This window comes from Gracilinanus agilis, chromosome 3 (genome assembly GCF_016433145.1).
Source record: "Gracilinanus agilis isolate LMUSP501 chromosome 3, AgileGrace, whole genome shotgun sequence".
Lineage (NCBI taxonomy): Eukaryota > Metazoa > Chordata > Mammalia > Didelphimorphia > Didelphidae > Gracilinanus > Gracilinanus agilis.
Window position 1 is genome coordinate 139,119,299 of NC_058132.1, and position 20,846 is coordinate 139,140,144.

General features: G+C 38.5%; 1 protein-coding gene across 1 annotated transcript; it reads left to right on the top strand.

Annotated features, from left to right (window-relative positions):
- Positions 1 to 1,085: 1,085 nt before the first annotated feature.
- SLC46A3 (solute carrier family 46 member 3) lies at positions 1,086 to 19,286 on the top strand. Its single transcript, XM_044666109.1, has 7 exons — positions 1,086 to 1,312; positions 1,662 to 1,848; positions 2,695 to 2,905; positions 9,274 to 10,144; positions 11,374 to 11,457; positions 14,307 to 14,463; positions 18,241 to 19,286. Exons 3-7 carry the CDS (start codon positions 2,717 to 2,719, stop codon positions 18,311 to 18,313), a joined length of 1,374 nt encoding a protein of 457 aa, XP_044522044.1. The 5' UTR covers positions 1,086 to 1,312; positions 1,662 to 1,848; positions 2,695 to 2,716; the 3' UTR covers positions 18,314 to 19,286.
- The last annotated feature ends 1,560 nt before the right edge of the window (positions 19,287 to 20,846 follow it).

A 20,846-nucleotide genomic window follows, 5' to 3' on the forward strand; every position in this document is an offset into this window, starting at 1 on the left:
TTAAGACACAAAAATCTTATAGTCGAATGCAGAAAAGCAGGAATATTAATTAAATGCGTCTTTTCCAGATCATAATACAATAATTATTTAATAAGGGGCCATATAAACACAATAAAATTAATTTAAAATTAATTTAGACTTGAAGAATTAGTAGGTGAAAGAACAAGTCATAGAAGCAATAAATAATTTTATTAAAGAAAATTTTAACAATGAGAAAACATAACCAAAACCAATGGAATCTAGCAAAAGCAGTAGAGGAAGATGAATATAGATGCAAAAACCCTGATACATGAAGGAAAAAAAAATGATCCTGACATAGTCTTCTATTTTTAACTTACTTGTTTTAATGAGAATTTGTTTATCTGGGTTAATTCTGTTGGTATTGGCCTAGTGGCAGATCTATTGGGTAGTTTATCTAAGGATATGTCAGGCAGGAAAGGTTGCATAGAAAGTCCCAGAATTTAAATACTTCTGGAGAGGACACCAATTTTCCCTTCTATATTTCTGAAATAGCCTGGGACCGCCTTAGGTAGGACCTGACCTGGGACTGAGATGAGTCATCTCGTATGACTAAGGTATTTGGTGCTGAAGCAAATCTGACTCACAAAACAAAACAAAAACATTTTGACTTACAGTTCGCAATCTACAAGACCCCTAGGCTTTACAACCCTGGACACTTGAGTAACTCAGTCCCTTCCCTGCTCTGCTAAAACCTCACCAGAGAGAGAACACACACAGGCAAGCTATTTGACAGCAGGGCGGGGCCGGGCGAGTGAATGACATTGGCCCAGACCAATGGCTGGGTCGGGCGCACCACGAGCCAACAATGAAAAGATCGGGCTCTGAAAGAAACAAAGTCCTCCCTGATGACACTCCACACTCCTTCCCTCCCCCAGCTACGCTCCCCGTTCTGGTCCCCGGGGCTCAGTGTTGCCTCCTCTCTCGGCATCTCTTGTTCTCTGGCGGGGCACCAGAGGTAGGCGGGCGAGGATCCGATTGGGCCGACCCGCGGAGCGGACGTCACGGTCATTGTCACTGTCTAGTGAGTGAAAACGGAAGGGGACAGGGGAGGCTCTCTACCTGGCTCTGGTGGAACTGGGGTGGAATAAGTGACCGCGGAGCCGCTGTCGCTGGGGGAAAAGGAAGTGAAACGCGCAGAGAAGGGTGGAGAGCGCCAGAGAAAGGGAGCCGGAGGGGGCCCACTCAAGTTGGGGGCCAGAGAGATCTAGAGGACGATCCCAAGGGCAGGTGCATGGGTCCTGACCTCACTTAGGAAGACCCCTGGATCCGGGACCCCTTCCCCAGCGAGGCGGTAGGTGCCAGGTCTACACCGCAGGGGAAACTCCAATCTAGGGCTGAGTAATCAGACGGCCCCCCCAAAGCCACCCCCTCCCCCTTTCCTTGTAAATATGCGCATTCAAGTGGCATTCCGTTCGTTTGTGAATCTAGAGTGGCCCCGAGTATCCCATATAGATTTAATGGGCAGAAATCGAGGCCTTGCTAATTTTACTTTTGACTACACTCACTGACTGCTTCAAATAAATGCATCTGGCCACACAGACTAGCCGGCCCCTCCTGAGGCAAATCGTATCCTCCTCTTCCTCCTCCTCCTCCTCCTCCCCTTTCTTCTCCTCTTTATTATTTTTTTTTTCCGCCTGTAGTTGCCCATGACAAGGACATGCTCACAGCCCAGCTCACTCCAAGGGACAGGTGAGTCTTTCTTGCTCCCAGAACCGGAGCCAGGAAAACTCCAGGAAGCAGCAGTGCCTGAGAACAGAGGATGAAACTGGGACCCTAAAACTCCTAGACTCCTGCTCTGCCTGAGCAACAGAAAGATTTAACCTCTAGGTGAGACTCAAAAATCTTTTAGCTTTCCTGATGGATTCGTCCTTTAAAAATACTCCTTTGTGGTGTAAAACCCAGTGGAATTGCGTGTCAGCTACGGGAGGGGGTGGGGGAAGGGGAGGAAAAGTACTGTGAATCTTGTAACTACGTAAAAATATTCTAATTTAATTAATTAAATAAAGATTTTAAAAAATACTCCTTTGTGGGAATGGCAAATATGCCAAGATAAATAATCTTCTCTTAGGCAATAGCAGTGTCCTGAAGGGCCCTTGTTGTTTACACCATCAACAACTTTAGTCAAATTAATTGATTAAAATTAAGTTAAAAGATTTTAAAGCAGCAGAGATTTATAACAACATGATAAGTGGCCAGAACTAGTGTTGTAATTTAATAGTGTTTTCAAACTCTAGTTTAAAAAAAGTACTTCCTCTTAAAAACAGAAAATCTGAAATCTTCCATCTGACTGAGAAGCTTGCTGCTAGATATAATAATTCCTCCTTAGGTAAAGTGTAAACTCCCTGCTACTTCCTTAATTTTTCCCTTTTGCTCCACAAAACTTACTTAACTTCACATTTTCTTTTTTTTTTAAAAGTATATTGTGATATTGAGGGGGCAACTAGTGGATAGAGTGCCAGGCCTGGAATTGGGATTCATATCTAGTTTCAGACATTTCCTAGCTGTGTGATCCTGGGCAAATCACTTAACACCATTGCCTAGCCATTATTGCTTTTCCGCCTTGAAACCAATACACAGTATTGATTCTAAGACAGAAGGTAAAGGTTTAAAAAAAGATATACCATGATATTGAAACATTTTTGATTCATGGATTTTTTCCTTTTTTGTTTTCAGAGAATTAAACCAGACCTTCAACATGAAGATTTTATTCATAGAACCTGCTATTTTCCTTAGTGCATTTGCTTTTACTTTGACCAGCCCATTGACAACACAATATATTTATCAGAGAATATGGAAAGAGACAAGCAACTATAGCTATATAGAAAGTAGCAATATTTCTGAATGTGAAACAAACAAAAGCAATCCAATTTATGGACTCCAAAAGGTAAGAAAGAAATAAAAAGATAGGATAAAAAGTAATAATGAAAGCCATCTATAATTGTAAATTAACATGTAAGGAATGAGAAAATTTAACTATGTATTTCCCATTATCATCAAATATTTGGGAAAGTGAAGACCAGAAGTTAGAAAGACGGAGAGGTTGACTCTATGCATGATCTTTTTGTTGGAATTTTATATTCCAGAAACAGGTCTCCCATCTAAACCTGATGACACTGCATTATCTGAAACCAAAGCAGAGAGAGGGAGTTAGGCAATTAGCAGAACTAGGCCAGTGATGGTGAACCTTTTAGAACTTTTTAGGGACCTTGTGCCATGCCCCACTTACACTCTCAGACTGTGTGCAGTGCCCTGCCATGTTGTAGGGGTCAGGCTCCCAGCAGGCTTGCACTAGAGGGAAGCTGCCTCCAACTGCTATGAGAACTGCCCCTGAATCCAGATCCACCTGCCTACTGGGCAGCAACCTACATGGGGGTGGGAGCAGGAGGTGGAGGGATCACAGCCTTTGCAGGGCAGGGTCACCCCCCACCCCAGACTGGCAGCTGATAGGGAAGGAAGGAAGAAAGTAGAGATCTTTTATGGGCTGGGCCCAGTGGTGGGAGAGGAGACTCCCCCAACTCCCCACTGCAGTCCCTAGCCCCAGACAGGGGAGGGATAAAGTGAAGGGAGTGGTCTGAGCTTCGGTAGAGAGGGGGAGCAACTCTGCTGGGGACAGCCTGGGGCATGTGCCCACAGGGAGGTCTCTGTGTGCCATCTTTGGCACGCATGCCATAGGTTTGCCATCACAGTCCTGGGCCATTGTCAAAATAAACAACAGCTACAAACCAGGTCTCAAAGGTTCTCTCCTCAAATCTGTTTCAGAAATGTCTCAATAGAAAAATTTCAAAGTGTTGGGAAATCATGCCTAGCACTTCCTATATGCCTATAGTTGGTATCTAATAAATGGTCCTTGGGCCTATAGTTAAGAGTGATACTCAATTATTTAAATTCAATTAAAATTAGAATTTTTATTTGTCATGTATATATAAATTAAATTAAAATAAAATTTAAATTTAATAGTTGACATTCATCCTGGACTCATAAACTTGGACTCATACTGGGAAGGTCCAATTTTAGATCCTGTCCCAGACACATAATAGTTGGGTTACCTTAAATAAGTTGGCACAATAGAAAGAGAGCTGGCTTTAATGCCAGAGGATGTGTTTGAATCCTAACTCTGTTGCTTAACTACCACCCCTGTGACCTTCATTTCTGGCACTTTATTTTTCAGAGCCCTTCTTTCTCCATCTGTAAATTGAGGAATTTGGGCTAGATGATCTTAAAGGTTCCTTCCAACTTTAAATAATGCAATTCTAAATCAGCTACTCCCTCTCTCTTATCATCAGTTTCCTCATATATAAAATGAGGTTGATAATAGCAACTGCATCACAGGATTGCACAAATGCAATAATGAAAGTGAAACATATGATGAAACCTTGAAGTGCTAAGTAAATGTAAGTTAGCATTATTATTTTCATGTCAGCTGCTTGGATCATTTCCTGAATATTATCTTCATGGAATCTTAGGTGGAAACATCATTTAAAGTTTATAATACAAGCATGTTTATAAATAAAGCTATAAAATATATATTATATATATATATATGAAAAAGCTATAAAAAAGCTAAAAAAATTAAAAAATTTATAAATAAAGCTAGCACATTAGATAACATCCCAACTCAACTGAGCAAGCATTGACTACTATGTGTCAGACACTGTGCTAGGCAGTTATGTTAGAGAGGGACTGAAGCTAGGAAAAACTAAAGAATAGAAGACTCCTAATAGTCCGGGTGAGAGGTGATTCAGGCTTTGTGATCAAAGGGATGGATAAAGAGATGGAGAGGTAAAATCAGCAAGACTTGATTGGTTGGAGGGGAAGGGAAAGTTAGAGTAAAAATTAAGGATTCTTCTTAGGTTTTAAATTGGAAGGTTGGTGATGACCCCAGTAAACATCAAGTGCCTACTGCATGTGTGTATCAGGTCTTGGGCTAAGTGCTGGGGACACAAAGAGATGAAATATAGCCCCAGCCCCCAAGGAACTTAACATTGGAGCAGTTAGATATTTTCCCCAAAGTATTCAGCTTTCTTTGTCATATCTTTCTTTATAGCCGTTAGTGGAGAGTTATTCTAAACCGGGCATATGTGATATGAGCATATAGAAATAACAACAATAGGGGAAGTTAGGAAAAGGAGTTGGTTTGGAGTGGGAGAAGAAATGAATTTTGTTTGAGATGCCTATGGGCATATATTCAGGGGCAAATGTCCCACTGGCAGTGGGAGCTCTGTGGTTTCAGCTTAGGAAATAGCTGAGGGTTAGATATTTAGATCTGGGAGTCATCTATGGAAAGATAGCTATCAAGACTGGGGAAAGGGCTTTTACACATAATTTTTCAATTAAGAGCTATTGACCCAAAGGAAAAAAAAAAAGAAAAGGTAATATGAGCCACATAAATATAAAACAGCTTAACTTAGGGTATTTTTCTTAAAGAAGTAGAAAATTGTCCTTTATCTTATAAAATTAGAAAAATAGAATAGAAAATAATTAAAATTATTTGGAAAACCCTTGATGTTCCTGCATATGTGATTTATTATTTTGGATATAATAGTATAGGACAGCTAGGTGGCACAGAGGATAAAGTGCTAAGCCTAGGGTCAGGAAAACCTGATTTCAAATTTGGTCTTAGACACTGGAAAGGTCTTTTAACCTCTGTTTCTCTTGGTTTCCTCAACTATCAAATGAGGATAATAACAACTTACCCTTCAGGGTCATTGTGAGGATCAAATGAGATAATAATTTTAAAACAATGCAGTACTAGCGTATAGTAGTTACTATAGAAATGTCTTCTTTATTCTTTTCTTCCTTTCTCTCTCTCTCCCTCTCCCCTCATTCCCCCTCCTCTCTCTCCCATTCTCTCTGTCTCTGTTTCTCTCTCTCTCTCTCTCTCTCTCTCTCTCTCTCTCTCTCTCTCTCTCCATTGTTCTGAAAATACAGCTATATAGAGGTAGACCTCCTCCTACCTCACTCACTCTCTTGGTTACCCTCACCCTGGTTGAGCTTATCTGCTGGGATGGTTTTACAGGGTGTGGCTGCTGTGCATGCCAGAGCTTCTTGGAGTCACCAGAGATCTGGGTGGCAAGAGGACAGCAAAGGGCTCAGCACACACTCCCCTTAGCAGAGGTGCTGTTCTCCCCTGAACGCCCCATACATGCATTGCCAGAACTGGCTCAGTATTTGGGAGGCTCCAAAAGAAAGTATGGGAAGGAGAAGTTATTAGCTACTTTCCAGACTAAAGGTCTCATGGCTGCATGCTTTTGAAACCTCCACCAGGCCAGGAAATTGAATGACTTCTATTTGAAAGGAGTGGAATCTTGGGAAGAGTCTGAAAATCACCTGGCAAGACAAATCTTTTCTCAAACTGCACAGCTAAGCATTCAATTCCATTGCCAAATGTGCCTTTGTCTAAGAGACTCCTTTACAGAGAACTCATACAAAGCAAACACTCACGGGAAGTTCAAATGAAGTGGTACAAAGACATTCTTTTTTAAAAAACCTTTTTTCTTCTGTCTTAGAATCAATACTGAGTATTTTTTTTTCAAGACAGAAGAGTGGTATGGACTAGGCAATAGGAGTTAAATGACTTGTTCAGGATCACACAGCTAGGAAGTGTCTGAGGCCAGATTAGAGCCGGGCTCTCGATCTCCTGAGCCACTTAGCAGCCCCTACAAAGACATTCTGAAGGTCTCTCTGAAGAACTTTAGATGCAGATTGGGATACCCGGGTGACTCTGGCACAAGACCCTCCAGGATAGGACGCCCACATCAAAGATGGCACTGTGCTCTCAGAACAAAGCTGAATTGCAGTATTTTAAAAGAAATGTGAGATGCTCAAATTTAGAGACATCTCCATTCCAAATGTCTGTATGACTTGTGATAAATGCCATCTGGGTTCCTCCTGGTCTTATCAGCAACAGCTGGACACACTGTACATTGACCTCAACACAGTGATGTCATTTTGATCCTCTTCAATATGAAGGATAATGCCAAGAAAAAAAAAATACTCTCCCACTTAAACTTGCCACACTTTTTCTGCTTTCATCCCCCCGCCTACTTCAGCAGTTTCTGTATTAGAAAAAAAATATAAAAAATGAAAAGCAGCCCTCATGCAGGTAGGCTTTCCTCTAATTGTTTGTCTTATTCATGAAAAGCTGGTACGATAAGAAACATTTCTTAATTAGGTCTACAGCCAATTTCCCAAACACAGATTTATAGTTTATTTACTCTTCCCAGAGACTTAAACTGCACTATAAATCTGCAGAAAGACCTGATGACAAGAGGACAGAACTGACTGTAATAGCTCCCTTAGAAATCGGTGCCAGATACTCTGTCTTTCAGTTCTGAAGATCCTTATTGGCTTGGAAAATATTCTACATAGTTTTCAATTAATTCAATTAACTCAATTAATTCTACATAGTTCTCAATTAATTGACTGACTGTTGTACCTAACCTATACCTGAGAGGTTTTGAATTTAGTGTTTTTAATTATCAGTTTTCGGGAAGGTTGACCAAAGCATCTTTTTTATCTCTTCTTGCTTTCCCTCTATCAGTTAAAGGGAAAATACAGTTAGGGGAGTGGGAGAGGCAGAGGGAAGAGCAAAGATGAGAAAGATAAAAAGAACAAAAACACATACACAGAGCCAGAGGCAGAAAGAGAAAGGTGGTTTAAGAGGCCTAGTAGGGACAGAAAAGCAGGCAGAAACTTAGAAAATAATAGAGAAGGCTTCACCTTAAAGGACCCAGACAGAAACAGAGAGAACACACACACACAGAGAGATACACACATACCTATTTACACTGAGCTATTTTGCATATTTATATTTTTTCTTATCACCATGAAAAACTTTCCAAGCCAAGTGGCATTTCCACAATTATAGGCATGTTCCCCACTCCAGAGAAGCATTTTGGTATAAAGGAGAGAGAGAGCCTGCCTCTGAGGCAGGGAGTCTTGGATTCAGTGAATCTCTGAGATAACCAGCTGTAGGACCCTGGGCAAGTCACTCTCCGTGCCCTGGGTAACTACACATCCATAACAGCTGCTGATGTACATTGGTTAATGGAGTTTCCTCAAGGGAGTTCTCTATACCAAAGAAATTCTAGATTTGAACAAAACAAACAAACAAAAAACAACCCATTTTTATGCTTTTTCAATGGTAAGTGGAAGCTGATTTGTGGCATGAAAGGCAGGCTGATTGTATTCTTTCCAAACCTGTATTTTTTCAGTGAAATATTCATTGGATGTCACATTGTATCATGGAGTGGGTCATGGATTTTTAAGAACCTGGTAGTGTAGCATGAATTTTGTCTCCCCTACCTAGAATGCTCTTCTTCCTCTCCCACGTCTTGGCTTCCTTCCAGATGTAGTTCAAACCCATCCCTCTACAGAAGGTCTTTCCTGTTCCCCCCACTTTCCCAGCCTCTTTCCCTTCTGAGATGAACTTCAAGCTTCTCTTTATATATCTTACATGTACCTCACGGAAGCTCCTTAAGGGCAATAGATATCATTATTTTTCACTTTTTTTTTGTGTCCTTGCTTTTAGCACAGTACCTGAAATGTAGTCATCAATTAATATGCTTATTGATTTGCTGATTTTTGGCCAAGGCCCTACCAGGTTCTAAAGCAGTGGATCCCAAACTTTTTTGGCCAGTGTCCCCTTTCCAGAAAAAAATATTAGTTAGCCCCTTGGAAATTAATTTTTTTTAAATTTTAATAGCAATTAATAGAAAAGATAAATGCACCTGTGGCCATCACTGCTCCCCTAGATCACTAAAGCACCCACCAAGGGGCGGTAGCACCCACTTTGGGAATCACTGATCTAAAGGATTCAGATATTGGCCCTATGATGTCTGCCATCTGAGGCCAGGACTCACCAGATTCAGAATGGTTCAGCACCAGGAGTTGGTCACCATAGGATGAGTCTTTTGGCCTTAGAAGTCCATCAACCAAGTGGTGGTTGTTTGCATTAAACCAGTGATTCCCAAAGGGCCTACCGCCCCCTTTCCAGAAAAAAAATATTACTTAGCGCCCCCCGGAAATTATGAAACTATTTATTGAACTCAGAATAGAATGTAATACAAAAAAGTGTGGCCATCACTGCCCTCCTGGATCGCTGCAGCACCCACCAGGGGGCAGTGGCGCCCACTTTGGGAATCACTGCATTAACCCAAGGGAACGAAATTATGGCTCCTTTACATTTTAAAGCACATTGATAATATTGATTGATTACATAATTATATTGATTTCTTTTTTCTTTCTTTGCAGGAAGTTCAAAAAAAAACCTCTTTATTTAGTCTTCAAATAGACTTAAGTGGATTGATTCCTGGCATTGTGGTTACCTTCATTCTTTTATCCAACAGTGATCAAAAAGGACGCAAAGGGCCTCTGATTTTGCCTTCTATAGGTGCTCTTTCAAGCAACATTTGGCTTTGTTTGCTCTCATATTTGGACTTACCTATCGAATTTCTGATAGTATCCTCCTTTATTACTGCATTTTGTGGTAATACAACAACCTTTTTGGGAGGATGCTTTGCTTACATAGTTGACCAATGTAAAGAAGAGAAACAGAAAACTTTAAGGATAGCCATCATTGACTTAATACTTGGACTTGTTACTGGTCTAACAGGACTGTCTTCTGGCTACTTCATCCGAGAAGTTGGTTTCGTGTGGTCATTTTTTATTATTTCACTGGCTCTAGCCACTAACTTGATATATATTGTATTTTTTCTTGAGGATTCAATTAGCGATTCTTCATCTAAGGATTCTTCCTTGTCATGGGGTAAAAAATTTAAAAAATTATTTTTGAGAGCTTATACGCTCTTTAAAAATGTTTCTTACAAACAAAGGGCTTTGCTCTGTTTGCTACTTTTTACAATGACCACTTATTTCTTTGTAGTAATTGGTTCATCTCCTATATTTATCCTTTATGAGCTGAATTCACCTCTCTGCTGGGATGAAGTCTTCATAGGTTATGGCTCAGCCTTAGCAAGTGTATCTTTCTTGACTAGTTTTCTAGGGATATGGCTTTTTTCTTACTATCTTAAAGATATTTACATTGTCTTCATTGGAATTTGTACCACCACTGGAGGAATGGTATTGGTCACTTTTGCCAGAAACACACTGATGATGTTGTTAGGTGAGTTCAAAACTCCGCCCTTTGATGCAACACACTGGAAGGAAAAAAAAACATTTATTAAAAGATGTCCAGGAGGCAATTAAGTGGCTCAGTTGTTTGAGAGTCATGCTCAGAGACAGGGAGGTCCTGGGTTCGAATATGACCTTAGACACTTCCTAGCTGTGTGACCCTGGGCAAGTCACTTAATCCCCATTGTCTAGCCCTTACCACTCTTCAACCAATATACAGTATTGATTCCAAGACAGAAGGAAAGGTTTAAAAAAAAAAGTGTATGCTAACCCAGAATTTAAGAAAGAAAAGAGGAGGCCCAATTTATCATCCATTGAAAATCTCAAGAGGATTAACTGAAGAAATGTAAATACATTAATTAATCATGGTTTACATTCAATCCTCAACCTTTTATGAATGCTTGTTTTGAAACTATTAGTGTATATTAAAATAAAACAATCCTTGTAGACCAGTCCATGCCAGTAAGAGGTTTGTTCCAAAATTCCTATTGTAGTGCTTTGCAGACCAATATAAGTCTTATGCCTCACAAGCAAGGTACCAAATATGTAAACATTTGCTATGTGCCAGCCACTATATTTTTTCTTCTGATTTGAAAAAAAAAATTTAATTTTCTTAAATTTCTGTATATAAGGACATATATACACATCTTAGCTGATGTTTAAAATACCCATGCTTAGAAGGCCCAGTGCAGTTAAAAGAGCACAAGATTTAGAGTCAGTGGACCTGCATTAAATGAAAACTTTCCCTGCTGATTCTTATTTGTATGACTTTGGACAAATTATTTAACTTCCCTGATCCTTAAGTTCGCCATCTGTCAGATGAAGGGTTGGACCAGATTGCTTATTTTAACATGAAATAACAAGTGGCTATTATACGTAGCATTTTCTTCCCAAACCAGACAAACAAGAATAATGCCGGGTACATCAAGGTTTGATGATTGATTCACATGAGCTTCAAGTATACCCTGATTTAGCTCTAGTTCTGTAAAGCAACAGAATAACAGTCTTGGAATAAACCCTGCAGCCAGGGGCAGCAGGCAGAGAGGGATGGTTGCTTTTAATTATTCACCAGAGATTTACCACTGGCTAAATCAGCTCAGACCTTAAGGTCTGCAGAATGAAATGCTTTTGGAAGGGGAAAAGTCTCGTTTCGTATTTCTATCTACAGTCTTCAGTTTCCTTAATAAATACCTGACTTTTTAATGATTTTTTTTCTCCTAGCGAGGATCCCTTTCCTTTTTACCTTCATGCCTTTGTCTGTCCTTCGGTCCATGTTATCCAAAGTGGTTCCTCCTACTGAACAAGGTGAGTTGACTATATGAAAGAGATGGTATTGTTCTCGCTGTTAGGAGAGCCTGGATTCCAAATCTCAGAGGATCAGTTTCTATTTCCTCATTGTGCCCAAAGCTTTTTGCTTTTTTTTCTCACAGAGTTCCATCGAATCAAGTGAGAAACTGTTAGGAAGAGGCATGAGAGTCCCCATTAGGGGAGAAATGAGGAGAGAGTTTGTCATTTCACTGGTTTAGAAAACCTTTCCATGAAAAAAAATCCCTCTACTATTACTGTTCCTCAATTATCCTATAACTTATAATCAGAGTTGCCTGGAGAAGGGCAGCGAGGTGGCTCAGTAGGAGACAGGAGGCCCTGGGTTCAAATTTGGCCTTAGTCTTCCTTGCTATGTGGCATTGGGCAAGTCACTTAACCCCCATTGCCTAGCCCTTATTGCTTTTCTGCCTTATAACCAATACTTAGTATTGATTTTAAGACAGAAGGTAAGAGTTTAAAAAAAAAAATAATTGCCTGGGGAACTCGGAGATAAAGTGATTTGTCTAGAATCCAATAGACAGAATGTGCTTCAGAGGGCACTTGAACCCAGGTCTTTGTGACTCTTAAGGACAGCTCTCTACCCCTTATACCACACTGCCTTTCATGAAAGGTACACTGGAAAACAAAAATAACGACTCTAAAGAGGACATCAAATCTTAAGCATTTTTTTCTCCTGAATATCATTTTCTTAATGTGCATTTTCATAAACCTGCATTTCTTAGACTTAAGATTTTTATGTCCTCTTATTCATGTTTAATTTAAATTATAATAAATTTACATTTATAATATATGTATATATAAGTAAGTATACTTCATAATAAAGAAAAAAAGCAGAAATGATATTTAATTGTCATAGGTTCATCAGCTTAGAGCTGGAAGGGACCTAACTAAGAAACTATCTTGCCTCCCCAGACTGATTTGAAAATGAACAGGCTGACACCTAAGGAATTTAAGAAACAAGGTCACATGGGACTAGGTCTGCAGATTCCAAATCTAGTGCTCTCTCCAGTGTCCCAAGCGGCATCCTTAATAAATTATGCATTAGCTCTGACATGTACATAGATTGTTGCATCCATTCACTTGTCATTATATATGTTATTTTGAAAAAAATATATTTTAATACCAGAGAAAAGTAGCATGTATAGTCTTTATTCATCTTTATGTGGAATCTCAGCTAAATACTGGGTGGTAAAAATCAGCCTAAAAAGTCTTCTTCAAACTACTTGGAAAGAGGAAAACCAATAACTAAAACTCTGTAAGAACACATAGCATTTTCTCCCATAAATTAAATCTCTCATGAGTTTATTTACCCATTTCTATGTAATTAAACCACGAATGTTTCTCTTGCAAAACAGACAGGATTTGGTGGCAGAAATCAGTGTAAGGTGACAAGTAGAAGTGATCCCACTGTGTTTTACTTTTGGGGACTGGGGTTTTAAATCTACAACTGATACTTTTAACTTCATTATTTTATGTATTTATGAGAAATAATGTGATATCGTGGAGAGAAACCTGACTTTGAATCAGCAAAACCTGCCTTTGTGCCCCGGCTTTGACACATATTAGCCGCATGAGCCCAATGGATAAATTGCTTCTCAGAGCCCCGAAGCAACCGTCTAAGGTCATAAGTGTCCAAGGAGAGAAGTGATTCACTAGAGTTAAGCTCTATGAATTGATTATATCATTGGTCTCGTTTAAAAGAAAGTTTTTATATGGCTTTGTGAATAGTCTAAGAAAATTCTAGAATAATCTCCATTGTCAGCTTGTTCTGGGTAATAAATTCAAACCAAAATCCTTAGATTCCTCCAAATTCTTATAGCCACTATTGAGGTAGCTAGAATGGAGCCTTAGCATGGAGTCAGGAAAGACTCTAGTTGAAATCCAGCTTCAGTCACTTATTTGCTATGTGACCCTGGGATTATACAATATATTATATATATATATATATATATAAAACACTCTGTAAGAACACATAGCATTTTCTCTTATAAATTAAATCTCTCATGAGTTTATCCATTTCTATGTAATTAAACTTCTGTTACAAAACACATAGGATTTGGTGGTAGAAATTAGTATAAGGTCACCTTATACTATTTATTTTTAATATATTATATTAGAAGTAATTTTATATATTACCTATAATGTTATATATAATTATATAATTTACATATAATTCATATGTAATATATACTATAAATCGTTTAACTTGTCTGCCTAACATAAAATGGAGATCACAACAGCACCTCCCTCCCCGGGCTGTGGTGGGGATCCAATGAGATATTTGTAAAGCACTTAGCGCAGTGCCTGGCACATGGTAGTCATTAACAAATGCTTGTTCCCTTCCTCTTTATTTATAAGAGTTACTTTTTGTGACATTGTTGTGGGCTTTCCATTCATCGTCAGGGAGGGGAGATCTTACAGGGAGGTTCGTGCTCTCAGTCTATCCCCAGGACTTCCTGGATCGCTATCCTCTTAAAGGGAAAAAGAACATCAGAAAACTGGCCATGATGGGCTCAATGGGATTGCTGGGGGATGACCGGCAAAGAGAAACTCTTAAGCAGGCTTCCCCGGTCTAGCGTCAACCGTGGTGGATTTCCTGGCTTCTCAGGGTCTCTCTAGCAGTCCAGCACTGAAGTCCTTTAACTACAGAGAAAATGTAGTAAAAAATGACTTCACAGAATTTCCCCGACTTTTTACAAAGCTTTATCAGTATTCTGGAAGCTACTGCCCAGCTCTGGCGTTCAGGAGGTCCCGGGATCCCCTGTGTCTGCACGGCGTCACCCTCCAAGTCCTGATCTTTCAGCTCATTCCTCTGCTTCCCCCACCAGGGACCCTGTTTGCCTGCATTGCTTTCTTAGAGACGCTCATTGGAATCACTGCAGTTTCTGCCTTCAATGGCATTTATTCAGCTACCGTTGCTTGGTTTTCGGGCTTCACGTTTCTGCTCTCAGCTGGTCTTTTGTTAATTCCAGCAATCAGTCTAAGGTATGTCAACATTTTAGAATCACTGAATTTAAGAATATGAGAGTCAGCATAACCAGGTGAAAAAGCCTCTTGAGCTAACCTACCAGTCAATTCACAGAATTTGCACACCTTACACATCAATATGTGCCCTTCTCCAGAACTTTTAGACTTCTGAAATTTGTCAATAATCTTAAAGTGGGGGAGGGTGGAGGGCAGCTGGGTGGCTCAGTGGATTGAGAGCCAGGCCTGGAGATGAGTTCCTGGGTTCAAATCTGGTCTCAGACACTTCCCAGCTGTGTGACCCTGGGCAAGTCACTTAACCCCCATTGCCAACCCTTACCGCTCTTCTGTCTTGGAACCAATACACTGTATTGATTCTAAGACAGAAGGTAAGAGTTTTAAAAATAATAACAATCTTAAAGTGGGTGGAGAGATGAAGACATAAATGGTCAGAAATAATAGTACAAAGTACAAAGAAAAAAATAGTGATTCCTAGGGAAATGCAAAGGTATTAGCTATTATCAACTTGAATATAGTAAAATTACTTGATTAGCACATGAGAAGAGAAATATATATACATATATATATATATATATATATATATATTTTTTTTTTTTTTTTTAAACCCTTACCTTCTGTCTTGGAGTTGACTCCAAGGCAGAAGAGTGGTAAGGGCTAGGCAAAGGGGGTTAAGTGACTTGCCCAGGGTCACACAGCTGGGAAGTGTCTGAGGCCAGATTTGAACCAAGGACTGCCTGTCTCTAGGTCTGGTTCTCAATCCACTGAGCCACCCAGCTGCCCCCCTAGAAATATATTTTTAAAAGCACAGGAAGATACTTTGAGATGTTTTTTAAATTCTTATCACCTCGATTTCCCATCTATGAAATAAGAAGGTTGAACCTTTTCTTCCAGTTTGGACAATTGAGGATACTGATTTCCTAGAAAATAATTTCTTTCAAAGGATTTCCCCTAAGAGGCTAAGCCTATGCAGCCTCAATTGTTGGCTAAATTTCTAAAACTAGATAGTTTGCTGGATGGGCTGTCAGGAGAACAGAGGTTTTTTTTGTTTTTGTTTTTGTTTTCCTACATCAAGTGCTAGTGGATGCCTATGTGACCTTATCTTTATATTTGAAACTACAAAAAGAATAGATTTAAAGCTGGAAGACTAATAGAGACCATTGAATCCAACTCCCTTAAGTTATACATGAAGAAATAGAGGTAACAAAGCCATTAAGGGTCTCCCCTCTGGTCCCACAGCTAGTAAGGGTTGGAGGTGAGATTTGAAGGTCAGGTCTCCCTGATTCCTAATCTATCCTATCTGCTGCGCCATGGATACAATCCAACATTATGAGAAAGTGTTGAAGAATCAGAATCAGAAACATGAACACAAAAAATATGTTTATATTTCCCTTTCTTTTCCAGATACCCCAATCATCTTTATCTAGGTAACTGACAGCTAGAAAAATGAGGAACTACCTATAGTATTAATGCTATTCAATAAAACTTAAAAGCAGATATAATAACATCACTTGTAAAAATAAAATTTTATGTATATATAGATAACTTTAAAAATGTTATGGTTTTTATAAGGTTTATTAGTAGCCACTAGAAAATAAAGCCACGTGCCATGCCAGCTAAGGCTATTTAAAAGTCCTGCTGTTCCCAGCTCTCACCATGGTAGATAGAAAGCAAAGAGAAAGTGAAATGCCAGCCCTTAAGTTTTATCCCTCTGTCTACATCATTGCGTAACAACAGGAAGCCAGTGGACTCATGGGAAATGTAGTTCAAGGATCCTCAAATTTCCAATAACACACACTCTACTTCAGACCTAGCAAATCAGTTATATGAGCATTAATAAATCAATAGATATATGTAGTGCTATAATTATATGTGCATATATATATTTTTATCATATTATATTCAAGAAATTGAACTAAATACTCAGCTATCTATCTCAACTCCACTGGAAATGTACTTGGGTGGAAGCCAACAGGAAAAGGAAGTGTCATAGTCATGTTCTAGGGCTTTGTCAGCTTTCCCCTAAGTACTGAGGTGCCATGGTTTTTAGGGGGCAGGCAAAATGCTTGTCTTCTGGTTTATCAGATAAATGCAAACAAAAAGCCTGTGCTCTGGACATCTTGATAATTAAATTTTTGGTTTTGGTTTTGTTGTTTAGTAGTTGTATTGTGTCTGACTCTGTGACCCCATTTGTTTATTTTGTTGTTGTTTTGCAAAGTTACTGGAGTTGTTTGCCATTTCCTTCCCCAGTTCACTTTTTCAGATGAGGAAACTGAGGCAAACAGGGTTAAATGACTTGTCCAAGGTCACATAGCTAGTAAGTGTCTGAGGCCAGATTTGAACTCAAAAAAGATATCCTCTGGACTCCATGCCCTATGCACTATGCCACCTAACTGCTCAATTGATATATTATACTGATTTAATAGAATTTGAAGTTCTCTTCATTCATTGAAAAAAATAATTCTCATTAGAAATCTTTATTATTTTTTATGTTGTATTGTATTTTTGTTTTGCTAAATATTTTCCAATTACATTTTTGGGTGATTTTTTTATATTTAATTTTAGTTTTTTTCAATTACATGTAAACAAAAATTTTTTACATTTGTTTTTCTAAATTTTGAGTTCCATATTCTTTTCTTCTCTCCCTTTCCTACCCTGATCCTTGAGAAGGCAAGCAATTTGATATATGTTATACATGTGCAGTCATGCAAAACATTTCTATATTAGCCATGTTAGAAACCTTTAAATACATTATATATGTATATATATAGGTATGTACATACATATTTTTAAGAGCATATATATGTGTGTGTGTATATATATATATTTTTTTTATCTTTAAATCCAGCTAGATGAATCAGTAGATAGCATGCTAGGCCTAGAGTCAGGAAGTCCAGAAGACTCATTTTCCTGAGTTTAAAGCTGAACCTCTGATACTCAATAGCTACGTGATCATGGGCAATATCACTAAATTCTGTTTGTCTCAGTTTCCTCACTTTTCAAATGGACTATAGCAGGAAATAGCAAACCACACCACTATCTTTGTCAAGAATAATGGAATAATTAAGTCAGACACAACTAAAATGAATGAACAATTAGAATGAAAACAGAAGCGACTGGTATTAATGGCTTATGTAGAGTCTTACTTATCTAAAGAAAAGGTCAGTGAAAAGGTTTCCTGAAATCTTTTAATCCCTACAAAGCAAAAATGTGCTTATTAAAATAAGAATATTGCTAGACCCTCTGGCCAGTGACAACAAAGTCAAACAAATGGCTTGAAATCATCTCCAAAGTTTTAGGGACCTGGTCTCAGTCCGACGATGAAGCTGAAATAGATCTTCAGTTCATTCTTGGCTCTCTTGTTCTTCCACACTAAGTCTTCCTTCTGAGGCTATAAGGGACATAAGGCAATGAAAAAGAGGAGAAAGGAACAGGAGATCTTAGATTTAAAGTTTGAAAGGATCTTAGAAATCATTGAGTCCAAACACTTCATTTTTCAGGAAAGGAAACTAAACCCCAGGGTCATAAGGCTATTAGGTCACTCACGGGGGTAGGATTTGAATCTAGGCCTTGTCCACTTTGCTCCCCTACTTTCCTCCTTTCTCTTGCACAGATGAGCCTTCTTTCACTTAATTGCATTTTATTCAAAATAACACGACATATGCCCCTAAACGGCATAATTTGATAAGGTTAAGAATATAAATTATGGATGGACTCAGTGGTTTGCTTCATCTCTTTGAAAACATTTCATTCATTTATTTTTCATTCTTTCTTTTACAGTATTATAATGTTTACTAAATGGAATGAAGACCATGCTCTCCTCATACATGAAGAATCCAGAGAAGACATATAGACAACTGAGCCATTATGTTTTACTTATTAGCACTGTGGTATGCTCTGCCTCTTGCCAAATGAAATGATGGAGCATATGGCTTCTATCACACTATTAACTAATTCACTGTTAACTAGAAATAAGTCCCTGCTGACCAGGGACCATGTTTTCTTTTTGCACTAACTTCTATAGAATGCTATCTATGCATATTGAACACTTAGTGTTAGAGTGGTGATGTTCATAATGATACAGTAATACCAATATGGAGATGGAATTTTTCAAAATGCTACTTTTCTTTCTTAACATTTAATAAAAGGGGTACAAAATAGAAGGGCCCAGAGAAGCCACCAAAACCCAGAAGCTGTGAATTCCAAATCTTTGGTGTCAGTGTTCACCTCCTGAACAAAATACATGCCATCTCTCTAACTTGGACTTAATATATGTTGTAGCTCATAAGGCAACCAGCCCTACCTCTCAGGGATGTTTACGATGAATAATTAAGAGAAATTAAAAAAAAAAAAAACTGATGTAGCAGCATCCAGTGCCTGGAATGATGCTTTGCACTTAAAGAGGTCTTAATGTATTTATTATCTTTATTGGCAGTTACCACCATTTGGAAGAGGATCACCCCTAATATTAGCTGCCTTTCTTTGTGTGATGGCTAACCCAAATTTGGTTGAGAAGTCCAAAATTATGAACCTCCAAAAGACTTGAGTACCATGGGCTTTTTTAATCATAAATTTTTTTACAGGAAAAGAAATTTATATGAAGACGAGTCTTCTTGACTTTCTGATGTTAGGTCTGGCATTCTATCTAGATGTTCCACCTAGATGATGCCCTATATCATTAAAAATTTTTTCTAGTTTATTTTATCAAAGTTAATCTTGATAATATTTCTATTTTTGCATATAGCGATGGCTTGAAAATGGGAATGTGGGCTTATAAAATCCATTTTTAAGTGTTATAAAAATAAATCAAAAACAATGTGAATCAACTTGTTTTGTATGATTTTTAAGCTATTCTTTTTTGCAAGAAAAAGATGTTCACACTATATAATCCAAACAATTTTAATTGTATAATGTAGTATACAGAATTGGGGTCATATAGTTTTTTCTAGCTTTGGCTGAGTTCCAAAAGCTGTTAGGCTTTTGGAATCTTGAGAAAAGGGCAGTTGACTGGATCTTCCATGGAGGGAGGTTGTGAATGAGCTGAGCTGTTGGATTACCCAACTTTAATATTGAAATTTAGCCTAGCTTTGATATATTTACTTAAGAAATTATTATTTAGATAAACCCTTTATATCTTCCTTTCCTAATACCACCCCTGCCTTTCCTCCCTTATCTTATATGTTTGTGGAGTTAATAAGGAGAGTAATTAGAGAGGAATTAAATCTGTGAAGAGTTATCTAATTGACAGCACTAGTTATAGTTAGACAGTCATCATTTATTACCTTTAGATAGCCATAGCATTTTGTAAAGCTGAGTTTAAAAAGGCAAGTCCTTACTCAGACTCCATCTTTACTTCCCTTCCCCCACCTGAGGTTCCTGAGACAACTGATAGGGCTTTCCTTTGATCCACCTTCCTAACAAACATCCTTCAAACAAAATAAATCCTTTTGTGTTTCAATAGCCCTATTAGTGTAATTTGTCTGTTAGTTATCAAGTGGGAAGAAGAGGGAAAGAGACAACATACTCTGGGCTTAGAGGGAAGCTGGGGCATCCATCTTGAAGGAAGGTGTTACTTCAAAACAAGTCCCTTCCTGTGAAATTAACTAAAGCCTGTTTGTTAATTTCAGTCTAGTCTATTTCCCTCAGCTTGTGTTTGAATTGAAGTCCCAGTCTGTAAGCCTGCTGTGTTTGTCTGTTTAGTTTAATTTCTCTTCTCTCTAAAAGATCTCTGTTTCCCTTCTGTGTTATACTCCTGACTTCAGTCCTATTATACCCTGAATCTCCTTTAATCCCAGCCTACCTATAACTGAGATCACCCATTTATCAAGTCTCCAACATCCTCCTTTCAAACTCCCTTATACCCCACCTTTCCTCAAATTACCCACATAACAATAAACAAAGACCAGACTAAATACTTAACAAATAAATGTTTGCTGCTTGGCTGACTAAAGAAGAGGGTGTCCCAAAAGTTTTAGCGTTATTTTAAGCTTTAAATTACATGAAATATACATGCTACACATTTACAAAAAACATGTGAAAGGTATAAAATTTTAAAAATATTGGCATGTTTCTTAATTCAACATAATCACTGTCTTGTTTTACAAATCACTGTAGTCTTATTATTATTATTTTTTTTTAAACCCTTGTACTTCGGTGTATTGTCTCATAGGTGTAAGATTGGTAAGGGTGGGCAATGGGGGTCAAGTGACTTGCCCAGGGTCACACAGCTGGGAAGTGGCTGAGGCTGGGTTTGAACCTAGGACCTCCTGTCTCTAGGCCTGACTCTCACTCCACTGAGCTACCCAGCTGCCCCCTTATTATTTTTGAATTTTGTAAAACTTATTCATTGCTGCTCAGTGATTGAAAGGATGCACTTGGAATCCTAG

Coding starts and splice junctions, on each gene's coding strand:
- SLC46A3 (XM_044666109.1), top strand. CDS start 2,717: ATGAAGATTTTATTCATAGAACCTGCTATTTTCCTTAGTGCATTTGCT. Junction 10,145..11,373: donor CACACTGATGATGTTGTTAG/GTGAGTTCAAAA, acceptor TTTTTCTCCTAG/CGAGGATCCCTTTCCTTTTT. Junction 14,464..18,240: donor ATTCCAGCAATCAGTCTAAG/GTATGTCAACAT, acceptor TTTCTTTTACAG/TATTATAATGTTTACTAAAT.